The sequence below is a fragment of the Anomaloglossus baeobatrachus genome, chromosome 2 (assembly GCF_048569485.1).
Source record: "Anomaloglossus baeobatrachus isolate aAnoBae1 chromosome 2, aAnoBae1.hap1, whole genome shotgun sequence".
NCBI lineage: Eukaryota > Metazoa > Chordata > Amphibia > Anura > Aromobatidae > Anomaloglossus > Anomaloglossus baeobatrachus.
Genome location: NC_134354.1, coordinates 436204599 through 436224724, shown reverse-complemented (window position 1 = coordinate 436224724; position 20126 = coordinate 436204599). Strand labels below are relative to the sequence as shown.

The 20126-nt window shown below is 46.0% G+C and overlaps 2 protein-coding genes across 4 annotated transcripts in view; one reads left to right on the top strand and one right to left on the bottom strand.

Annotated features, from left to right (window-relative positions):
- LOC142290230 (uncharacterized) overlaps window positions 1–12943 on the bottom strand; it is a 114080-nt gene extending 101137 nt beyond the window's left edge. For both annotated transcript variants that reach the window (XM_075334181.1, XM_075334182.1), the window contains exon 1: window positions 12884–12943. The gene's annotated coding sequence lies outside the window, so the exon portion shown is untranslated. The remainder of the gene's footprint in view (window positions 1–12883) is intronic.
- A 1837-nt stretch (window positions 12944–14780) lies between these two features.
- Window positions 14781–20126, top strand: part of RAD51D (RAD51 paralog D) — an 81057-nt gene continuing 75711 nt past the window's right edge. Inside the window, exons 1-2 of one of the 2 annotated variants that reach the window (XM_075334180.1) lie at window positions 14781–14909; window positions 15178–15254. In XM_075334180.1, coding sequence (XP_075190295.1) covers window positions 15203–15254 — 52 coding nt within the window. In that variant the 5' untranslated portion in view covers window positions 14781–14909; window positions 15178–15202. Of the gene's footprint in view, window positions 14910–15174; window positions 15255–20126 lie in introns of those variants that run through there. The other variant, XM_075334179.1, reaches the window with a different exon arrangement.

Below are 20126 nucleotides of genomic sequence, written 5' to 3'. Positions count from 1 at the left end.
ATATATATATATATATATATATATATATATATAGTACAGACCAAAAGTTTGGACACATCTTCTCATTCAAAGAGTTTTCTTTATTTTCATGACTCTGAAAATTGTAGATTCACATTGAAGGCATCAAAACTATAAATTAACACATGTGAAATGAAATACTTAACAAAAAGTGTGAAACAACTGAAAATATTTCTTATATTCTAGGTTTTTCAAAGTAGCCACCTTTTGCTTTCATTACTACTTTGCACACTCTTGGCAATTCTCTTGATGAGCTTCAAGAGGTAGTCACTGGAAATGGTTTTCCAACAGTCTTGAAGGAGTTCCCAGAGATGCTTAGCACTTGTTGGCCCTTTTGCCTTCACTCTGCGGTCCAGCTCATCCCAAACCATCTCGATTGTGTTCAAGTTTGGTGACTGTGTAGGCCAGGTCATCTGGCGTAGCACCCCATCACTCTCAGGGTATGTGCGCACGTTGCTTTTTACCTGTTTAATGCCAAAATGGATGTGTTCTTCTATTCAAGCAAAGTCTATGGGAATTTGGGTTTCTTGTTCACACTATGTTGTTCAAAATGCTGCCTTTTTGTGGCAGAACTTTGGTCAAAAACTCAGCTTTGCAGTGCAAAACCCAAATGGCAAAAACAATTGACATGTTGCTTCTTTGAAAAGCTGAGTTTTTGACCAAAGTTCTGCCACAAAAAGGCAGCATTTTGAACAACATAGTGTGAACAAGAAACCCAAATTCCCATAGACTTTGCTTGAATAGAAGAACACATCCATTTTGGCATTAAACAGCGCAGAAGAAAAAGCAGCAAAAAAGCAGCAAAAAAGCAGGTAAAAAGCAACGTGCGCACATACCCTCACTCTTACTGAAATAGCCCTTACACAGCCTGGATGTGTGTTTGGGGTCATTGTCCTGTTGAAAAATAAATGATGATCCAACTAAACGCAAACTGGATGGAATAGAATGCCACTGCAAGATGCTGTGGTAGCCATGCTGGTTCAGTATGCCTTCAATTTTGAATAAATCCCCAACAGTGTCACTAGCAAAGCACCCCCACACCATCATACCTCCTCCTCCATGCTTCACGGTGGGAACCAGGCATGTAGAGTCCATCCATTCACCTTTTCTGCGTAGCGCAAAGACACGGTGGTTGGATCCAAAGATCTCAAATTTGGACTCATCAGACCAAAGCACAGATTTCCACTGGTCTAATGTCCATTCCTTGTGTTCTATAGCCCAAACAAGTCTATTCTGCTTGTTGCCTGTCCTTAGCAGTGGTTTCCTAGCAGCTATTTTACCATGAAGGCCTGCTGCACAAAGTCTCCTCTTAACAGTTGTTCTAGAGATGTGCCTGCTGTTAGAACTCTGGGTGGCATTGACCTGGTCTCTTATCTGAGCTGCTGTTAACCTGCGATTTCTGAGGCTGGTGACTTGGATAAACTTATCCTCCGCAGCAGAGGTAACTCTTTGTCTTCCTTTCCTGGGGCGGTCCTCATGTGAGCCAGTTTCTTTGTAGCGTTTGATGGTTTTTGCCACTGCACTTGGGGACACTTTCAAAGTTTTCCCAATTTTTCGGACTGACTGACCTTCATTTCTTAAAGTAATGATGGCCATACGTTTTTCTTTACTTAGCTGCTTTTTTCTTGCCATAATACAAATTCTAACAGTCTATTCAGTAGGACTATCAGCTGTGTATCCACCAGACTTCTGCACAACACAACTGATGGTCCCAACCCCATTTATAAGGCAAGAAATCCCACTTATTACACCTGACAGGGCACACCTGTGAAGTGAAAACCATTTCCGGTGACTACCTCTTGAAGCTCATCAAGAGAATGCCAAGAGTGTGCAAAGCAGTAATCAAAGCAAAAGGTGGCTACTTTGAAGAACCTAGAGTATTTCATTCCACATGTGTTAATTCATAGTTTTGATGCCTTCAATGTGAATCTACAATTTTCAGAGTTATGAAAATAAAGAAAACTCTTTGAATGAAAAAGTGTGTCCAAACATTTGGTCTGTACTGTATATGTTTCTCTAAATTTTTTTATATAACCGTTATATACCTTTCTATAAGCAAGTTTTCTTTTGTACTGTATATAAGGAGCAAGATGGAGTTTTAAAGCCTGCAGCTGATGTCTGATATATATTTCAGTTTGTTTTCGGATTACTGCTACATATCAGGAAAAGTATGTGTACTCAAGGTCACCAGCTGAACTGATACAAAGCAACAGAATGCAGATGTGATAAGAATCTGGCTATCTGTGCAAATCCAAATTCAAGGCTGAAGATGTTACATGCCAGAGACATTTCCAGAGATGGAGTCGGACAATAGGAGGCACTGAGAGGGCGTTCCAAAGTGGATAGACGTCACAGACTTTTTGCATATTTTTTATATAGCCAATGGCATACTTAGGAATTTTACTAAAAGATTAACCCAATCCTGTTCGCTATAAAAAGCTTGTAATAAAATAAATCACTGCTCTTGTGCACATGCTCTCACTGAGTAGGATTTAAACCAGATATTTGTTTGGTCTAAATTCCTTTGCCAGCACTCAGTAACTATTTATCAGAGATTTTAGCACACATTCGCTGTTATGAAGGAGGTTTCCGAAACTATGGAATTTCTCCTTATCAGTTGGTGCTGTGACTCGGATCGCTCCAGGAAGGAACGGAGATTTATGAGACCGACACCGGACGTCTCTGTGGTGACTATGGGCTGCCCAACCCGGAACCTGATCAATTCCAACGGACTACGGTAAGAGTTTTGATTTATAATCATTTTCTTATCTGTGTCCTTGGGCCGCTTTCATTAGCCTGGGGAAGTTTAGTCGGTCTTATGAGTCTATAGGGTACTTTACACCCTGCGATATCGGTACCGATATCGCTAGCGAGCGTACCCGTCCCAGTCGGTTGTGCGACACGGGAAAATCGCTGCCTGTGGCACACAACATCGCTTATACCCGTCACACTACTTACCTGCCTAGCGACGTCGCTGTGACCGGCGAACCGCCTCCTTTCTAAGGGGGCGGTTCGTTCGGCGTCATAGCGACGTCACTAAGTGGCCGCCCAATAGCATAGGAGGGGTGGAGATGAGCGGGCCAAACATCCCGCCCACCTCCTTCCTTCCTCATTGCCGGCGGGACGCAGGTACGGTGAGTTTCCTCGTTCCTGCGGTGTCACACATAGCGATGTGTGCTGCCGCAGGAACGACAAACATCCTCGCTACTCACCTGTCAACAATTTTTGGTGTTGGAGCAACCTCTCCAATACCAACGATTTTTACCTCTTTTGCGATCGTTTTAGGTCGCTCAGAGGTGTTACATGCTGCGATGTCGCTAACGACGCCAGATATCTGTCACAAACACTGTGACCCCGACGATATATCGTTAGCGATGTCGCAGTGTGTAAAACACCCCTTAGTCTACAACTGGATTCCCTTCCTCCTGGGTGACCTTAAAGGATCCGAAAAGGTTGTAAATGTCTGTCTGCTGACTTTGTTCTTTGTGTGAAATGGGGATATGTCTAGCTAGTTGTGTTTTTTGACGCTGGTTTTTCTGTGTGAATTTTATTGTGTAGATCAGGTACGCTTGATTGGTAGTAGTGGCAGACTTAAACGTCATAAGGCCCGTTCAAGGTATACGCCCTTGATATAGACTTTAGGCTAACTGTCTTCTTAAGCAGTGGAAAAAGACCAATCAACGTCCTGGTTGGGTGTCCCCCTGAGTAGACATGGGGTTAGGTTTCTGTCTCAGAATTCACAACCAGTTGGAAAAATTCCCAACAAATGGATGCCTTTAAGTCCATTTTTACGTCCGATGGTGGCTTAACCCCCGGACACATGAAAGCTCGTGATTTGGTTACCCACTGGGAGGGCAAGAAACATGTGGCAAAGATGAAAAAGTTGATGTTAATTTGCAATATGCTAGAATGTGGTCGATTGCACCATGAACAATGGAATAAGGCATTGAAAGAACAGAAGGGAACTTTGGAAGATGCAGAATTACTTGAGACAGCCCGAGCTTGGTATAGAGTAGCTTGTGAAATTGCTAAAGAAAGTTATGTGGAGGAGGACGTATGTAATAAGAAAGACAATGTGTTGTGTTATGCTTACTACAAGTCTTTGCCACAACCACCACCCTATAATGGCGCCGAGGGTCCACATTCTTGGACCTGCCCACACTGTGCCCAGCAAAATCCTCCCACTATTTGTTCTGCACTTCTTGTGGGGCGGCCCGACCCTTGTCCACACCACCCTGTATTTCCACACCCTCCGCCCCTTCTGATGTCAAACTGCCTCCATTCAGTGACACAGAAACCCATGTAGCAAGCTCCTCCCCAGACGGCTATCTTGATAATAAAAGCAGGAGGAAAGCGGGTTTAGATACCTCGCCAAAACCACAAGAGTCCGGAGGGTGTTAGTAAATCCCTTTTTTATTTTCTCAGGTCTACGCGTTTCAGGGACATATCCGTCCCCTTCATCAGGACAATATACAGAGAATACTATAGCAAAAGAGCGGCCACGGGCTCCTATATATAAATTAAAAGAAGCCACGTATATACTCATTACGTCATCCTCCTCGTGATTCATAGGCACGTGAAGTAAATCGATAAAAGTTGTGAGCATTGACAAAAAGAAAAAGAAAAGAGGAAAAAAGGAAAAAAAAGTGAAAGAAAAGGGTAAAAAAAAGGAAAAAAAGAGAAAAAAAGGGAAAAATCGTGAAAAAGCTCTGAAAATGTATGAGTAGGGGAAAAAAACCTGGGAGATATCTGTATAAACGATGATTATTATAGGTGAAAGTCAATATTTATGATAAAAAAAGGAATAATGAAATTAAATAAAAAAAGAAAACAATATAAAATGATGAATGTTGGAATGAAAATAAAAAAAAAATTGCAAGAATAAAACAAAAAAAAGAAGAAAAAAATGTGTCCTTGTCATTATTTATATTTCTATATGATATGCAAAAGAAAAAGGATAGGAAAATGGAAAAGCAAGAAAACTGGACTAATAGAAAAGAAAGGACCAAATATAGATGTATCTATAACAATGTGCATTTAAATGCTTGTGTATGTTAGAAGAAGGTTTTTGTTTCACAACGTTTGTATATGACTAATAATTGAAATATTCCCGAAACAATGTGAATTAACTGCAAATGGTGGCTACCAAGCGATTTACAGAACCATAAATGTTCGGAACAGGAGCGGAGGAAGCCTGCATAGAGGGTTACTAAAGGTTGACAGCGTGGGAAAAAACTAAATGCACTTGCGCAAAAGGGTGATACGAGGTTATGGCCGTGTAGAAGAATAGGAGTGAGAAGCGCCTGCGTGAAAGGTAACTTACGGTTAACACCGTGGGAAAAAATAAATGCGCTTGCGCAGAACGGTGATATTAGATACTACCCGTGTAAATAATAGCGGTGAAAAAACATTGTGACCGTGTCGATGTTATACGTGAAAAATAAGAAATAAGAATCCTCTAAATGTTTGAAGTGATGTAGAATATGTGTTTACTTGGAAATAAGAAAAAGAATGAAGAACAACAATTAAAGTGAGACTGGAAATGAGCTATGAATGGAAAAAAGAAAGGAAAAACGAGGAGAAAAAAAAACAGGACTGTATATAATAGGTGATGAAGAAATCTATTTAAAAATTTAGCGATCTCCATTCAAAAAATGTAAATTCAACAATAAAATGGCTTTTGGGGGAGAACCAGAGAAGACTGCCAAGGGAGAACCAGAGAAATTTCGGATGGTACACGATCTCTGAACAGTCTACGCAGCAACAATTCTGGAAAACCCCATTGCTCCATTCTGTCCTCAGCCACCCATTTCACGGTTATTGACCTGGCCAATGCATTTTTCAGTGTGCAACTTCACAAAGAATGCCAATTTTTTTTGCGTTCACCCATCAAGGTTCCCAGTACACCTGGACAGTAATGCCGCAAGGGGCAGAAAAATCACCTAATCATTTCTCCCAAGCCCTCTCATTCTGTCTTCAACCATGGATGCTGGACAACACAGAAGTTACCCTCCTACAGTATGTGGATGATCTCCTACACTGCTGTGACTCACCACTTGTGTGTCATCATTTTTCTATCTCCCTGTTGCAGTTTCTGGCATATCTAGATTGCAAAGTTTCCTTGAAGAAGCTGCAATGGAGTTCTACATCAGTTGTATTCCTTGGTCATTGTATCTCTAGACTCAGCCACCTCACAGAAGACCGTAAACGGGCTCTCTCTGAAATTTAATTTCCCAAAGGAATTAAACAACTCCAAGGTTTTCTCGGTATGGTCACCTACTGCAGGCAATAGATTCCTTTTGCTTCAGCTCTGATGCAACCACTCCATGACCTTATTCCTTACATCAACGCCAAGGTACAACCTCCTAACGAAGCCATTGACTGTTTCAAGAAACTGAAGTACCTTATTACCTCGGCACCTGCTCTTGGCATTCCGGATTACTCCCGTCTCTTTCTTTTGTTTGTGTCTGAATCTGCAGGACACGCATCTGGTATCTTAGCGCAAAAACATGGTGACAACACCAGACCTATTGGTTATTATTTCTGACGCTTGGACCCTGTGGTTCAGACGTCTCCCCTCTGCCTTCGATCTGTCATTGGAGCTAAAGCCCTGTTGGAAAAAACTAAGATATTATCCTAGGTCACCCCGTCACTATCCTTGCCCCACATGATCTCAAAGCTATCCTCGAACAAAGTCAACTGAAGAATATCTTCTCACAAAGGCATACAAGACTCTAGTGCACCTTTGCTCCTACCCTTCAATGTTACTCTCCAGCGCTGTACTATTCTCAATCCATCGACTCTGCTTCCTCTTTCAAGGGGGGAATACTCCTGCACGTGGGATATCGCCTCCAGGCCTATGGACATTGACTATGAAGACCCGGACACCCACGAACATGATTGCCTTGAATTTATGCAATCTGAGTGCTCCCACCTGCCCAGTTACAGAGACACCATTGCCAGATGCTGATCTGACCTTCTATACGGATGGATCACGCTATGCGGATGAGACAGGACGGTTTCATACAGGTTACTCTGTTGTGGCACCTCTGGATATCATTATTGCGGAACCATTGCCTCCACACAAGTCAGCACAAGAAGCCGAACTGACGGCCCTAAGGCCTGCGAACTGGCGGAAGGAAAAACAGCCAATATCTACACGGACTCCAGGTACGCATTCGGCGTGGCACACGACTTTGGGTCTCTATGGGCACTACGAGGACTACGAGGCTACAAAACAGCCAGTGGAGCACTCATAAAAGAACTCTGAAGCTGATGAAGCATTGATCACAGCTTTCAAACTACCAACGGCCATGGCAGTCAAAAACAAAAGCACACAGGAAACTAAACTCAGAAGAAGCTAAAGGGAATCAACTAGCAGATCAAGCAGCCATTTGTGACATTCAAGAGGAAGCAGGAGTCTATGTCTTGACAAGACAACAAAAGAAAGATGAACAGAACAAACAAGATGTCTCGGAGTACATCAACTCAAGATATTCCAAGACAAGGCTTTACCTGAAGAAAAAACTCAATGGAAAGAGAAAGGTGCTGAGCAAGACACAGACGAAATTTGGAGGAAAGGGAAGAAAGTCTGCCTACCAAGGAGTCTGTATCATGCGGAATCCCAGTGGGCTCACGGGATCACCCACCGAGGAAGAAATCAAACACTTTCGGAGATCACAGATCTCTATCTGGCACCAGGGAAATCTTCAATCATTAACCAACTTAAACAGGACTGTCAGATCTGTCAGACGTGTAATGCGGGAGGATCAGTGAAGACACCGGCTAAACATCTGGCCAAACCACTATACCCATTCCAAAGGATTCAAATTGACCATATGCAGTTACCCAAGGGCGGAAAAAAAAAGTGTATGTACTGGTGGTAACAGATATGTTCTCAGCATGGCCCGAGGCCTACCCAGTCTCCAGCATGACAGCCAAAACAACTATCAAGAAATTGCTTACAGGCGTAGTCTGCCGCTTTGGAATCCCAGAAGTTATAGAGAGCGATCAAGGCCCTGCCTTTACAGCAGATGTGACCAGAGAGCTCTGGTCCCTAGTGGGAGCAAACTTAGGTCTTCACACACCCTACCACCCACAGAGTAGTGGCAGTGTTGAAAAACTCAATGGGACCATGAAAAATAAAATTCTAAAAGCCAGTCAGGAACTGTCCCTTCCCTAGCCTGAGATACTGCGCATAGCCCTGTACTCAGTCAGAAACACCCCCACGTGAACCTAGAGGACTAACTCCCTATGAGATTCTGTTTGGGGGGCCTCCAGGGCTAGGACTGTCTACTCTGGCTAATATTCTTGTTCCATTTCCCATAGTCTCTGAGAGAGCAGCAGCCTCACAATCTATGGGTATACATAGAAATAGAAAAGAAGTAGAGATCAAGGGAAATTTAGACCCCCATGTTAATATTGATGCCATAGGAAAATAATGACAGTTCAGGGAACTAACAGGGATAATGGGAATCCTCTGGTCCTGAGAAAACCGGGTACAAAGGGGAATGCTCTAAAAGGGATCATTAATCTCAATCCGGTGAAGACTCCATTACCCTGCCCGCTCAGGACCAGTCCGATTCAAAGGTAATTCATGTAGGGATAGACTTAGGGAATCAGATAGAAAAGTATTTTAGGGAGGGGGGGGGGCTGTGAGAATACAAAATATTTTTTATATGCTTTTCTACTGTGAGAGTACAATATATATATATGTTTCGCTATATGTTTTTTTATATAACCACTATGTACCTTTCTATAACCAAGTTTTCTTTTGTATATAAGGAGCAAGATGGAGTTTTAAAGCCTGCAGCTGATGTCTGCTGTATATTTCAGTTTGTTTTCGGATTACTGCTACATATCAGGAAAAGTATGCGTACTCAAGGTCACCAGCTGGACTGATACAAAGCAACAAAATGCAGATGTGATAAGAGACTGGCTATCTGTGCAAGTCCAAATTCAAGGCTGGAGATGTTACGTGCCAGAGATATTGCCAGATAGAGTCGGAAAATAGGAGATGCTGAGAGGGAGTTCCAAAATAGCTGCACATCACAGACTTTTTGCATATTTTTTTAATATAGCCAATGGCATACTTAGGAATTTTACTAAAAGATTAACCCATTCCTGTTCTCTATAAAAAGCTTGTAAAAAAATAAACCACTGCTCTTGTGCACCTGCTCTCACTGAGTAGGGTTTAAACCAGATATTTGTTTGGTCTAAATTCCTTTGCTGGCACTCAGTAACTATTAATCAGAGATTTTAGCAGACATTCGCTGTTATGAAGGAGGTTTCCGAAACTATGGAATTTCTCCTTGACAATACCACTGGAATCAGAGTCTCTGCCCTTACATTATGCTGCTCTCAGATGGGTTAGCAAAAACTTGGTGACAGAGTCCCTTTAAGTGCAACTTCCCATCTGCCTGATTTTCATTTATCACTGCCCTTCTCTGGCTCTATGAAGCAAGAGCTATCAATTAAAGGGGAGAAGGCAGAGACGGCGGAAGACCAAGCAGGTGGGAAGGTGCCCTAAATGTTTGGCCACTCCATGATGCACTAAGCTTCTGTACTTGATGTGAATAGTTATCCTGTGACGATAAGAGTCCCTGTAAAAAGAGTCTCTCAGCACAGGATGACTGTTCAAACGAAATACAGAATCTCAAAGCACCCATGGTGTGGCCAAACATTTCTGTGCACCTTCTCATCTACTTGTTTTCCTCTCTATCGCTGCCAATTTCTGGCTCTATTAAGCCAGTGCTGTCAAACAAAGAAAAGGAGTGAGTCTCCAGGATTCCACTGCTCCTGGCCCGATTTTCTGTGACAGTGTGCACTTGAAGACCGACAGTTCAAACCAGTGGCATGATTGCGGCTGCAAGTAGAATATATCTTCTTTTTCTCTCTGTAGCGCACTTCCATTTATAAAGTAATATACCGTATTTTTAGGACTAGAAGACATATTTTCCGTAGCAAAAATTTGGGAGGAACATGAGGGGTGCGTCTTAAAATCCGAATATAACTTACCGGGAAGTGGAGAATTGGCGCGGGGGGTTGTCTGTGCAGTTGGTCGGCTGCCTCCCTGAGCGGGGGCGGACGACTGGCTGTGCGGACTGTGGTGGCTGTGCGGCGGGTGCCCCAGATGCTCTGGCTTCAAATGATGGCCCCCGGAGTCAGCGTGTGCACAGATGAAGCTCTCGGCTGAGACCTCCATCTGCGCATGCGCTGCTCTGGGCGCCATTTTTTTGATGCCTGGACCACTGACAGTGTATCTAGGACACCCGCCGCACTGGCCTGCTCCACACAGCCACCACAGCTTCCACTGCCAGAACAGACCGCACCTGCCTCCTGCGACTCCACTCCACCCCCCTCCAGTAAAACAAAACTGGAGTATAAGACGGACCCCATTTTTTTTTACCTTTTTTACCTCTAAATTTGGGGTGTTTCGTGTAATCCAGTGCGTTTTGTAAAACAAAAAATACAGTATATATTTAAAACTATATCTAAAAATACATTTACCTTAGATTATTGCTGTAGGCAAAGACTGTTTTTTTATTTTCCAGTCTGGTTCCCTATATGGCTTCCTGCGGAGGTGCAGTCCCAAAGATTGACAGTTCAGACCAATGGGATCGTTAAGGCTGCTTTCACACATCCGGCTTGAGCTCTGCGGCTCAATCCGGCTGTGCAAGCTATGCAACGGATGCGGTGAAAACACCGCATCCTTTGCATAAGTTTTTCCCATGCGGCCCGTCCGGTTTTTGCTGCTTGTGGCATGCTACTGAGCATGCGCAGTGGCAAAAACCGCATGCGGCGGCCAGATGCGGTTTTTGCCGCATCGCGCCGCATCCGGCCGCCATAGGCATGTATTGAAAAATACGCCGCATCGGCCGAATGCGGCGCGATGCGGTTTTTTTTGCCGCACGAAAAAACGTGCTAGGCAACGTTCCATTCGGCCACCGCATCGGCTAAATCTGCCGCATGCGGAAAAAAACGGATGGAACGCAAGGCCTTGCGGCACAATGCGGCACTAATTAAAGTCTATGCAGAAAAAACGCAACCGGCAGCAAAAAAAAAACGGTTGCGATTTTCCTGCAAAGTGCCGGAGTGTGCCGCAGAAGAAAAACCGGAGGTGTGAAAGTAGCCTAAGCCTCTGGTCTGCGCTGTGCAGCATTGACTTTGTAGCATGGGAGAAGCGCATAGGGACTGCAGCTGGTGAGATCCAACTATCTGGAAAGCTTCAAAGCAACGAGGGCAGGCTGTAAAACAAAGAGCTTGGCTTGTACAGTGCGCTCCTCACCTCGGTGACTGACCAGGTTAGGACTAGTGTTGCCAGTAATACATACATGACACATACAACTCTGCCATGCACACATCAGATTATGTTCATCTTCAGATTTATTTTACTCACTTATATAGTGCTATTAATTCCACAGCGCTCTACACTTATCATCATCACTGTCCCCATTGGGGACCACAATTAAAATCTCTCAGTATATCTTTAAAGTGTGGAAGGAAACCAGAGCACCTGATGGGAACCCACGCAAACACGGTTATTTGTGTCATTTTTGCCATTGTAACATTAACCTGAATGGGGCATGCAAAAAAAAACCCAAAAATATTCAGTTTCAGCAACTTCTGTAAAAAAAATCTTAGCATATATTTACACACACAACACTACATATACAGCTCTGCTACATACACACTGTATAAACACATACAGCTATGCTTCATGCACATTACATATATACAGCTCTCCTGTGTGCACATTACATATACACCTCTCCCACATGCAAAATATATATACCCACATGTACAACTCTCCTCTCTGCACATTACATATAAGCACAGAGCTCTGCTGAATGCACATTACACGTCCAGCTTCGCTTCATGCTCATTACATGTGCACATGTCCATCTCCGGTTCATGCTCATTACATGTACACACGTCCATCTCCGCATCATGCTCATTACATGTACAGACACCCAGCTCCACTTCATGCTCATTACATGTGCACACGTCCAGCTCCACTTCATGCTCATGACATGTACACATGCCCAGCTCCACTTCATGCTCATTACATGTGCACACATCCAGCTCCACTTCATGCTCATTACATGTGCACACGTCCATCTCCGCTTCATGCTCATTACATGTACACATGCCCAGCTCCACTTCATGCTCATTACATGTGCACACATCCAGCTCCACTTCATGCTCATTACATGTACACACATCCAGCTCCGCTTCATGCTCATTACATGTACACACATCCAGCTCCGCTTCATGCTCATTACATGTGCACACGTCCAGCTCCGGTTCATGCTCTTTACATGTACACATGCCCAGCTCCACTTCATGCTCATTACATCTACACATTCCCAGCTCCACTTTATGCTCATTACATGTGCACACGTCCATCTCCGCTTTATGCTCATTACATGTACACATGCCCAGCTCCGACTTCGTGTTCATTACATGTGCATACGTCCATCTCCGCTTCATGCTCATTACATGTGCACATGTCCAGCTCCGCTTCGTGTTCATTAAATGTGCACACGCCCAGCTCCGCTTCTTGCTCATTACATGTGCACACGCCCAGCTCCGCTTCTTGCTCATTACATGTGCACACGCCCAGCTCCGCTTCTTGCTCATTACATGTGCACACGCCCAGCTCCGCTTCTTGCTCATTACATGTACACACGCCCAGCTCCGCTTCTTGCTCATTACATGTACACACGCCCAGCTCCGCTTCTTGCTCATTACATGTACACACATCCAGCTCCGCTTCTTGCTCATTACATGTGCACACGCCCAGCTCCGCTTCTTGCTCATTACATGTGCACACAGACCTCCGCTGAATGCACATAATACATACAGTTCTACTTCGCGCTCATTACATGTGCACACGCCCAGCTCCGCTTCTTGCTCATTACATGTGCACACGCCCAGCTCCGCTTCTTGCTCATTACATGTACACACGCCCAGCTCCGCTTCTTGCTCATTACATGTACACACGCCCAGCTCCGCTTCTTGCTCATTACATGTACACACATCCAGCTCCGCTTCTTGCTCATTACATGTACACACGCCCAGCTCCGCTTCTTGCTCATTACATGTACACACATCCAGCTCCGCTTCTTGCTCATTACATGTACACACGCCCAGCTCCGCTTCTTGCTCATTACATGTACACACGCCCAGCTCCGCTTCTTGCTCATTACATGTACACACGCCCAGCTCCGCTTCTTGCTCATTACATGTACACACGCCCAGCTCCGCTTCTTGCTCATTACATGTACACACATCCAGCTCCGCTTCTTGCTCATTACATGTACACACGCCCAGCTCCGCTTCTTGCTCATTACATGTACACACATCCAGCTCCGCTTCTTGCTCATTACATGTACACACGCCCAGCTCCGCTTCTTGCTCATTACATGTACACACATCCAGCTCCGCTTCTTGGCTCATTACATGTACACACGCCCAGCTCCGCTTCTTGCTCATTACATGTACACACGCCCAGCTCCGCTTCTTGCTCATTACATGTGCACACAGACCTCCGCTGAATGCACATAATACATACAGTTCTACTTCGCGCTCATTACATGTGCACACGCCCAGCTCCGCTTCTTGCTCATTACATGTGCACACAGACTTCCGCTGAATGCACATAATACATACAGTTCTACTTCGCGCTCATTACATGTGCACACGCCCAGCTCCGCTTCTTGCTCATTACATGTACACACATCCAGCTCCGCTTCTTGGCTCATTACATGTACACACGCCCAGCTCCGCTTCTTGCTCATTACATGTACACACGCCCAGCTCCGCTTCTTGCTCATTACATGTGCACACAGACCTCCGCTGAATGCACATAATACATACAGTTCTACTTCGCGCTCATTACATGTGCACACGCCCAGCTCCGCTTCTTGCTCATTACATGTGCACACAGACTTCCGCTGAATGCACATAATACATACAGTTCTACTTCGCGCTCATTACATGTGCACACGCCCAGCTCCGCTTCTTGCTCATTACATGTACACACATCCAGCTCCGCTTCTTGGCTCATTACATGTACACACGCCCAGCTCCGCTTCTTGCTCATTACATGTACACACGCCCAGCTCCGCTTCTTGCTCATTACATGTGCACACAGACCTCCGCTGAATGCACATAATACATACAGTTCTACTTCGCGCTCATTACATGTGCACACGCCCAGCTCCGCTTCTTGCTCATTACATGTGCACACGCCCAGCTCCGCTTCTTGCTCATTACATGTGCACACGCCCAGCTCCGCTTCTTGCTCATTACATGTGCACACGCCCAGCTCCGCTTCTTGCTCATTACATGTGCACACGCCCAGCTCCGCTTCTTGCTCATTACATGTGCACACAGACCTCCGCTGAATGCACATAAAACATACAGTTCTACTTCGCGCTCATTACATATAGGCACAGACAGGTCTTCTTCATTTACATTGTACATACACATATGCATGTCTGCTTTGGGCACATTACATGTAGACACATACAGCTCTCCGTCGTGAGCGCTACATGTATTGTACACTACACACACAGAGCTCTGCTTGCACATTACACACACAGCTCTGCTGCATTAATGTTGCGCATGCTCTTAAACCATTTGCTCAGCAGACCGTCCACATTGTACACACTACACAGAACTTCCTGTTGCTTCTGCTCATGCACCAAGTGAGTTACCTCCGCCCATCCATAAAGTTGATCACGTGATCCTGACATCAGCCCAGGTCCTTCAGTCCCGGCGGCAGTAGTGTGCACACTGAGCCGGTCACGCCCACTAACCTGGAAGCAGCCCATACATTCTAGGCTCAACCGTGCACGCTGCTGTGTCTGTGAGGAGCCGCTCAGGTCCTGTCTCATTTGCATTTTTTTGTCTAGGCTGATAACACCGAGCAATAACAGTGTGGTACAAGTGCTGCATTGTCTGAGAATATATATTTATGGGCAGATTTTCTACCCCTGCTGGAAAGTGCTATTGCTCCTAGTGTAATTCCCTACCCCATTACACTATACATGCCATTACTGCATAAGCGAGTGTGATGTGACAATGGTGCAGGGATGTATATGCCTCCATGTCAGTGGACGCCGTTAGTTTCTCACGTGTCTTTTATTACAGACTATGCAGGCGGGGCGCCCGTAGGATGGCGAAATGGAGTGCGGCTTTGTCAACACCTGCAGCCCCTTGTGGGAAAGGTGAGTGTCCCTGCCATACAGCCATAAAGGGTCCTCAGACCTACAAGTATGGTCTGGTGGGAGTGATTCCCACAACTTGGACCCAGCATGAGCATGACAAGGTGTCCCCCACCGACCACTGCGGCCGTGGCTGGGCGGAGATGAGCGCGCCCTGCCGCTCTATAGAGGGAACATGCAGGTGGTAATCTGCATCTGGCTGGTACCATTTTACACATACTTGGCAGTGTAATTTTACAAGCGGCTCCAGGGAGAAAATGACATTAAAAGTGCGTCTCAATAAATTAGAATATCATCAAAAAGTTATTTATTTCAGTAATTCAATACAAAAAGGGAAACACATTATATAGAGTTATTACACACAGAGTGATATATTCCACGTGTTTGTTAATGTTGATGATTATGGCTTACAGCGAATGAAAGCCCAAAAGTCATTATCTCAGAAAATTAGAATAATTAACACAAAATACCTGCAAAGGCTTCCTAAGCGTTTAAAACAGTCCCTTAACCCCTTCACGACCGCGGGCCGTAAAATTACGTCCTATTTTAACGTGACTTAACGACCAGGGACGTAATTTTACGGCCTAAAGTTCATTTGATTGCCGTGGCCATAGCAACGGCTTTCAAATGATGTCCCCTGCTGTTTCTTACAGCAGGGGACCTTTGCTTGACCCCAGGGGGGGCGGCATCGCCACCCCCTATCGACGATCGATGTGATTGGCTTTTCAAATCTGAACCGCCAACCACATCGATCGCACTAATTTCGGCAAAAATAATGCACGAATTAGTGCGATCCTGTGAGATCCAGCTATGAGATGCCGCAGCTGCAGCAGCATATCATAGGTGGACCTCAAACATGTCGCCCCCAGCCCCTGCAGCACTGATTGGAGCGATCGTGCTATGACGCGCAATCGCTCCAATCAGTGTGCAGTGGGGCGGTCTGATCTGCCGGTGGCCGCCCTCCCCAGGCCTGTGCTGGCCTGTGAGCCCTCCCCCAACATGTCTGCAGCGTGCAGTGGCTGGTACTTGTGGCACCACGCCACCGCTGCCGCCGCCGCCGTAGCTGAGGTCACTGCTGCTGCTGCACGTGAGTACTGTGCTCACTTTGCAGCCCATGCGCGCTCCCGTGGTGCCCCTGCGCGCTGCAGTGATAGCCCCTGCCGTGCCCCCCCCCGCGATCTGCTCCCCCCAACCACACCCTCCTCCCGACATCCCGATCCGCCCCCCCCCCCCCCGCGATCTGACTGCCTCCCCCATTATCTCTATTCTGCTTCTGCAGCTCCCTCTCCGGTCTCCCCCTCTGCTCTCCCCTCTCCCCCTCTGCTCTCCCCCCTCCCCCTCTGCTCCCCCCCCCTTCCTCTGCTCTCAACCCCCCCTCTGCTCTCACCCCCCCCTCTGCTCTCCCCCGACGTCCTCTTACCTGTCTTCACCGGCCTGATCACATCTGCGTCCATCGCTGGGTCCTTCCTGGGCATTCTGCTGATCTGCCTGCTGCTCCTGTAAAGCTGTCCATCTCTCTGCCATCTGTTCCTCTGCAGCTCTTCTGGTCAGTGATCCTCCTGCTAGTCCTCTGGGTACTGTGAGTATAATTTTTTTTTTTTTTTTTCCGTATCCCCTGTCCATTTTTATACCTCATCCGTCCGTGCGTCCTGCCAAGCGCTGATCAGGAATGCAGATAACGGATCGGCATCCCTGCTCAATTTTTGGCGTGACTTTTTTTTCCGTATCCCCGACGCTTTTTGTATCGCATCCGTCTGTGCGTCCCGCCAAGCGCTGATCAGGGATGCACATAACGGATCGGCATCCATGGTCAATTTTTGGCGTGACTTTTTTCCGTATTCACGACGCTTTTTGTATCGCATCCGTCCGTGCGTCCCGCCGAGCGCTGATCAGGGATGCAGATAACGGATCTGCATCCGTGGTCAGTTTTTGGCGTGACTTTTTTCCGTATTCACGACACTTTTTGTATCACATCCGTCCGTGCGTCCCGCCGAGCGCTGATTAGGGATGCAGATAACGGATCGGCATCCCTGCTCAATTTTTGGCGTGACTTTTTTCCGTATTTGCGAAGCTTTTTGTATCGCATCCGTCCGTGCATCCCGCCAAGCGCTGATCAGGGATGCACATAACGGATCGGCATCCCTGCTCAATTTTTGGCGTGACTTTTTTCCGTATCTGCGACGCTTTTTGTATCGCATCCGACCGTGCGTCCTGCAGCGGCCGATCAGTGCACTGCGTCTGTGCGTTTGAAAAGTCAAATGGCGCTCCTTCTCTTCTGAGCCCCGCCATGCGCCCAAACAATTACTTTCCACCACATATGAGATATCTGCGTACTCAGGAGAAAATGCACAATACATTTTATGGTGCATTTTTTCCTGATAGCCTTGTGAAAAAAAAAGCTACCTAGTTGAAGCAACCGTTTTGTGGTAAAAAAAATTTTTTTTCTTTTCACGGCTCAACGCTATAAACTTCTGTGAAGCCCCCAGGTGTTCAAAGTGCTCACCAAACATCTAGAACAATTATTTGAGGGCTCTAGTTTACAAAATGGGGTCACTTGTGGGGGAGCTCCATTGTTTAGGCACCTCAGGGGGTCTTCAAACCCGACATGGCGTCCGCTAACAGGTGCAGCTAATTTTGCACTCAAAAATTCAAATGGCGCTCCTTGCCTTCCGAGCACTGCTGTGTGTCCAAACATTTGATTTCCACCACATATGAGGTATCTGCGTACTCAGGAGAACATGCACAATAAATTGTATTGTGTACTTTCTCTTTTCTCCCTTGTAAAAATGAAAATGTTATGGCTAAAGTAACATTTTTGTGTTAAAAAGTAAAATTTTCATTTTTTCCTTCCACATTGCTTTGGTTCCTGTGAAGCACCTAAAGGGTTAATAAACTTATTGGATGTGGTTTTGAGCAGTGTGAGGGGTGTAGTTTTTAGAATGGGGTCACTTTTGGGTATTTTCTGTCACCTCGGCCTCTCAAAGTCACCTCAAATGTAATGTGGTCCCTAAAAAAAATTATTTTGAAAATTTTGTTGGAAAAATGAGAATTTGCTGATGACCTTTGACCCCTTCTAACTTCCTAACGGAAAAAAAATTTGTTTCGAAAATTGCGCTGATGTAAAGTAGACAAGTGGGAAATGTTATTTAGTAACTATTTTGTGTGACATATCTCTCAGATTTATGGGCATAAATTTTCAAAGTTTGAAAATTGCGAAATTTTCAAAATTTTCGCCAAATTTCCTAAATTTTCACAAATAAACGCAAAAAATATCGGCCTAAATTTACCACTGACATGAACTACAATATGTCACGAAAAAACAATCTCAGAATCGCCAGGATCCTTTGAAGCGTTCCAGAGTTATAACCTGTCAAAGTGACACTGGTCAGAATTGCAAAAAATGGCCCGGTCATTAGGGTGTTTTAGTGGCCGGGGGTGAAGGGGTTAAGGCCCCGTCACACTAAGCAACATCGCTAGCAACATCGCTGCTAACGAACAACTTTTGTGACGTTGCTAGCGATGTTGCTGTGTGTGACATCCAGCAACACCCTGGCCCCTGCTGTGAGGTCGTTGGTTGTTGCTGAATGTCCTGGGCCATTTTTTAGTTGTTGCTGTCCTGCTGTGAAGCACAGATCGCTGTGTGTGACAGTGACAGAGCAGCAACTAAATGTGCAGACAACAGGAGCCGGCTTCTGTGGACGCTGGTAACCACAGTAAACATCGGGTAACCAAGAAGCCCTGTCCTTGGTTACCCGATATTTACCTTTGTTACCAGCCTCCTCCGCTCTCACTTTCAGTGCCGGCTCCTGCTCTGTGCACATGTAGCTGCAGGACACATCATCGGAAATTAACCCCATGTGTACTGTAGCTAGGAGAGCAGGGAGCCAGCGCTGCTCCCTGCTCTCTGCACGTGTAGCTGCGGGCGCTGGTAACCAAGGTAAATATCAGGTTGGTTACCCGATATTTACCTTAGTTACCAAGCGCAGCATCTTCCACGCGGCGCTGCTGGCTGGGGGCTGGGACACTGGTTGCTGGTGAGCTCACCAGCAACTCGTGTAGCCACGCTCCAGCCATCCCTGCCAGGTCAGGTTGCTGGTGGGATCGCTGGAGCGTCGCAGTGTGACATCTCACCAGCAACCTCCTAGCAACTTACCAGCGATCCCGATCAGGTTGGATCGTTGTTGGGATCGCTGGTAAGTTGTTTAGTGTGACTGGGCCCTTAATCTGGTTCAGTAGGCTGCACTATCATGGGGAAGACTGCTGACTTGACAGATGTCCAGAAGGCAATCATTGACACACTCCACAAGTCGGGTAAGGCTAAGTTCACACATCCGTTTTTTCCAATCAGGCACAATCAGGTTTGTGCCTGATGCAACAGATCCGAATCAGATTGTGTAAAAACTGATGTGACGGATCCGGTAAAAAAACGGATCCGTTTTTTGTATTTTTTTTTATGCTGAGAGAGACCCCATCATCACCGCACAAACACCGGTACTATCGCCCCCACCATCACTGCACACGCAGGCACTACCGCACGCATCATCACCGCACACACCCCGCCACTATCGCACGCATCATCACCGCACAAACGCCGCCACTACCGCACGCATGATCACCACACACATGCAGGCACTACCGCACGCATGATCACCGCACACACGCAGGCACTACCGCACGCATGATCACCGCACAAACACCGGCTCTATCAACCCATCATCACCGCACACACAGGCACTACAGCCCCCATCATCACCGCACACACAGGCATTACCTCAGTGACATCCCCGCTGACAGCGCAATTCACTTCAGTTGCTGCGTGGAGCTTTATAGACAGGTCGTGTTCTACTGCCGCTCCTGTCAGCTTCATGTAGCAGA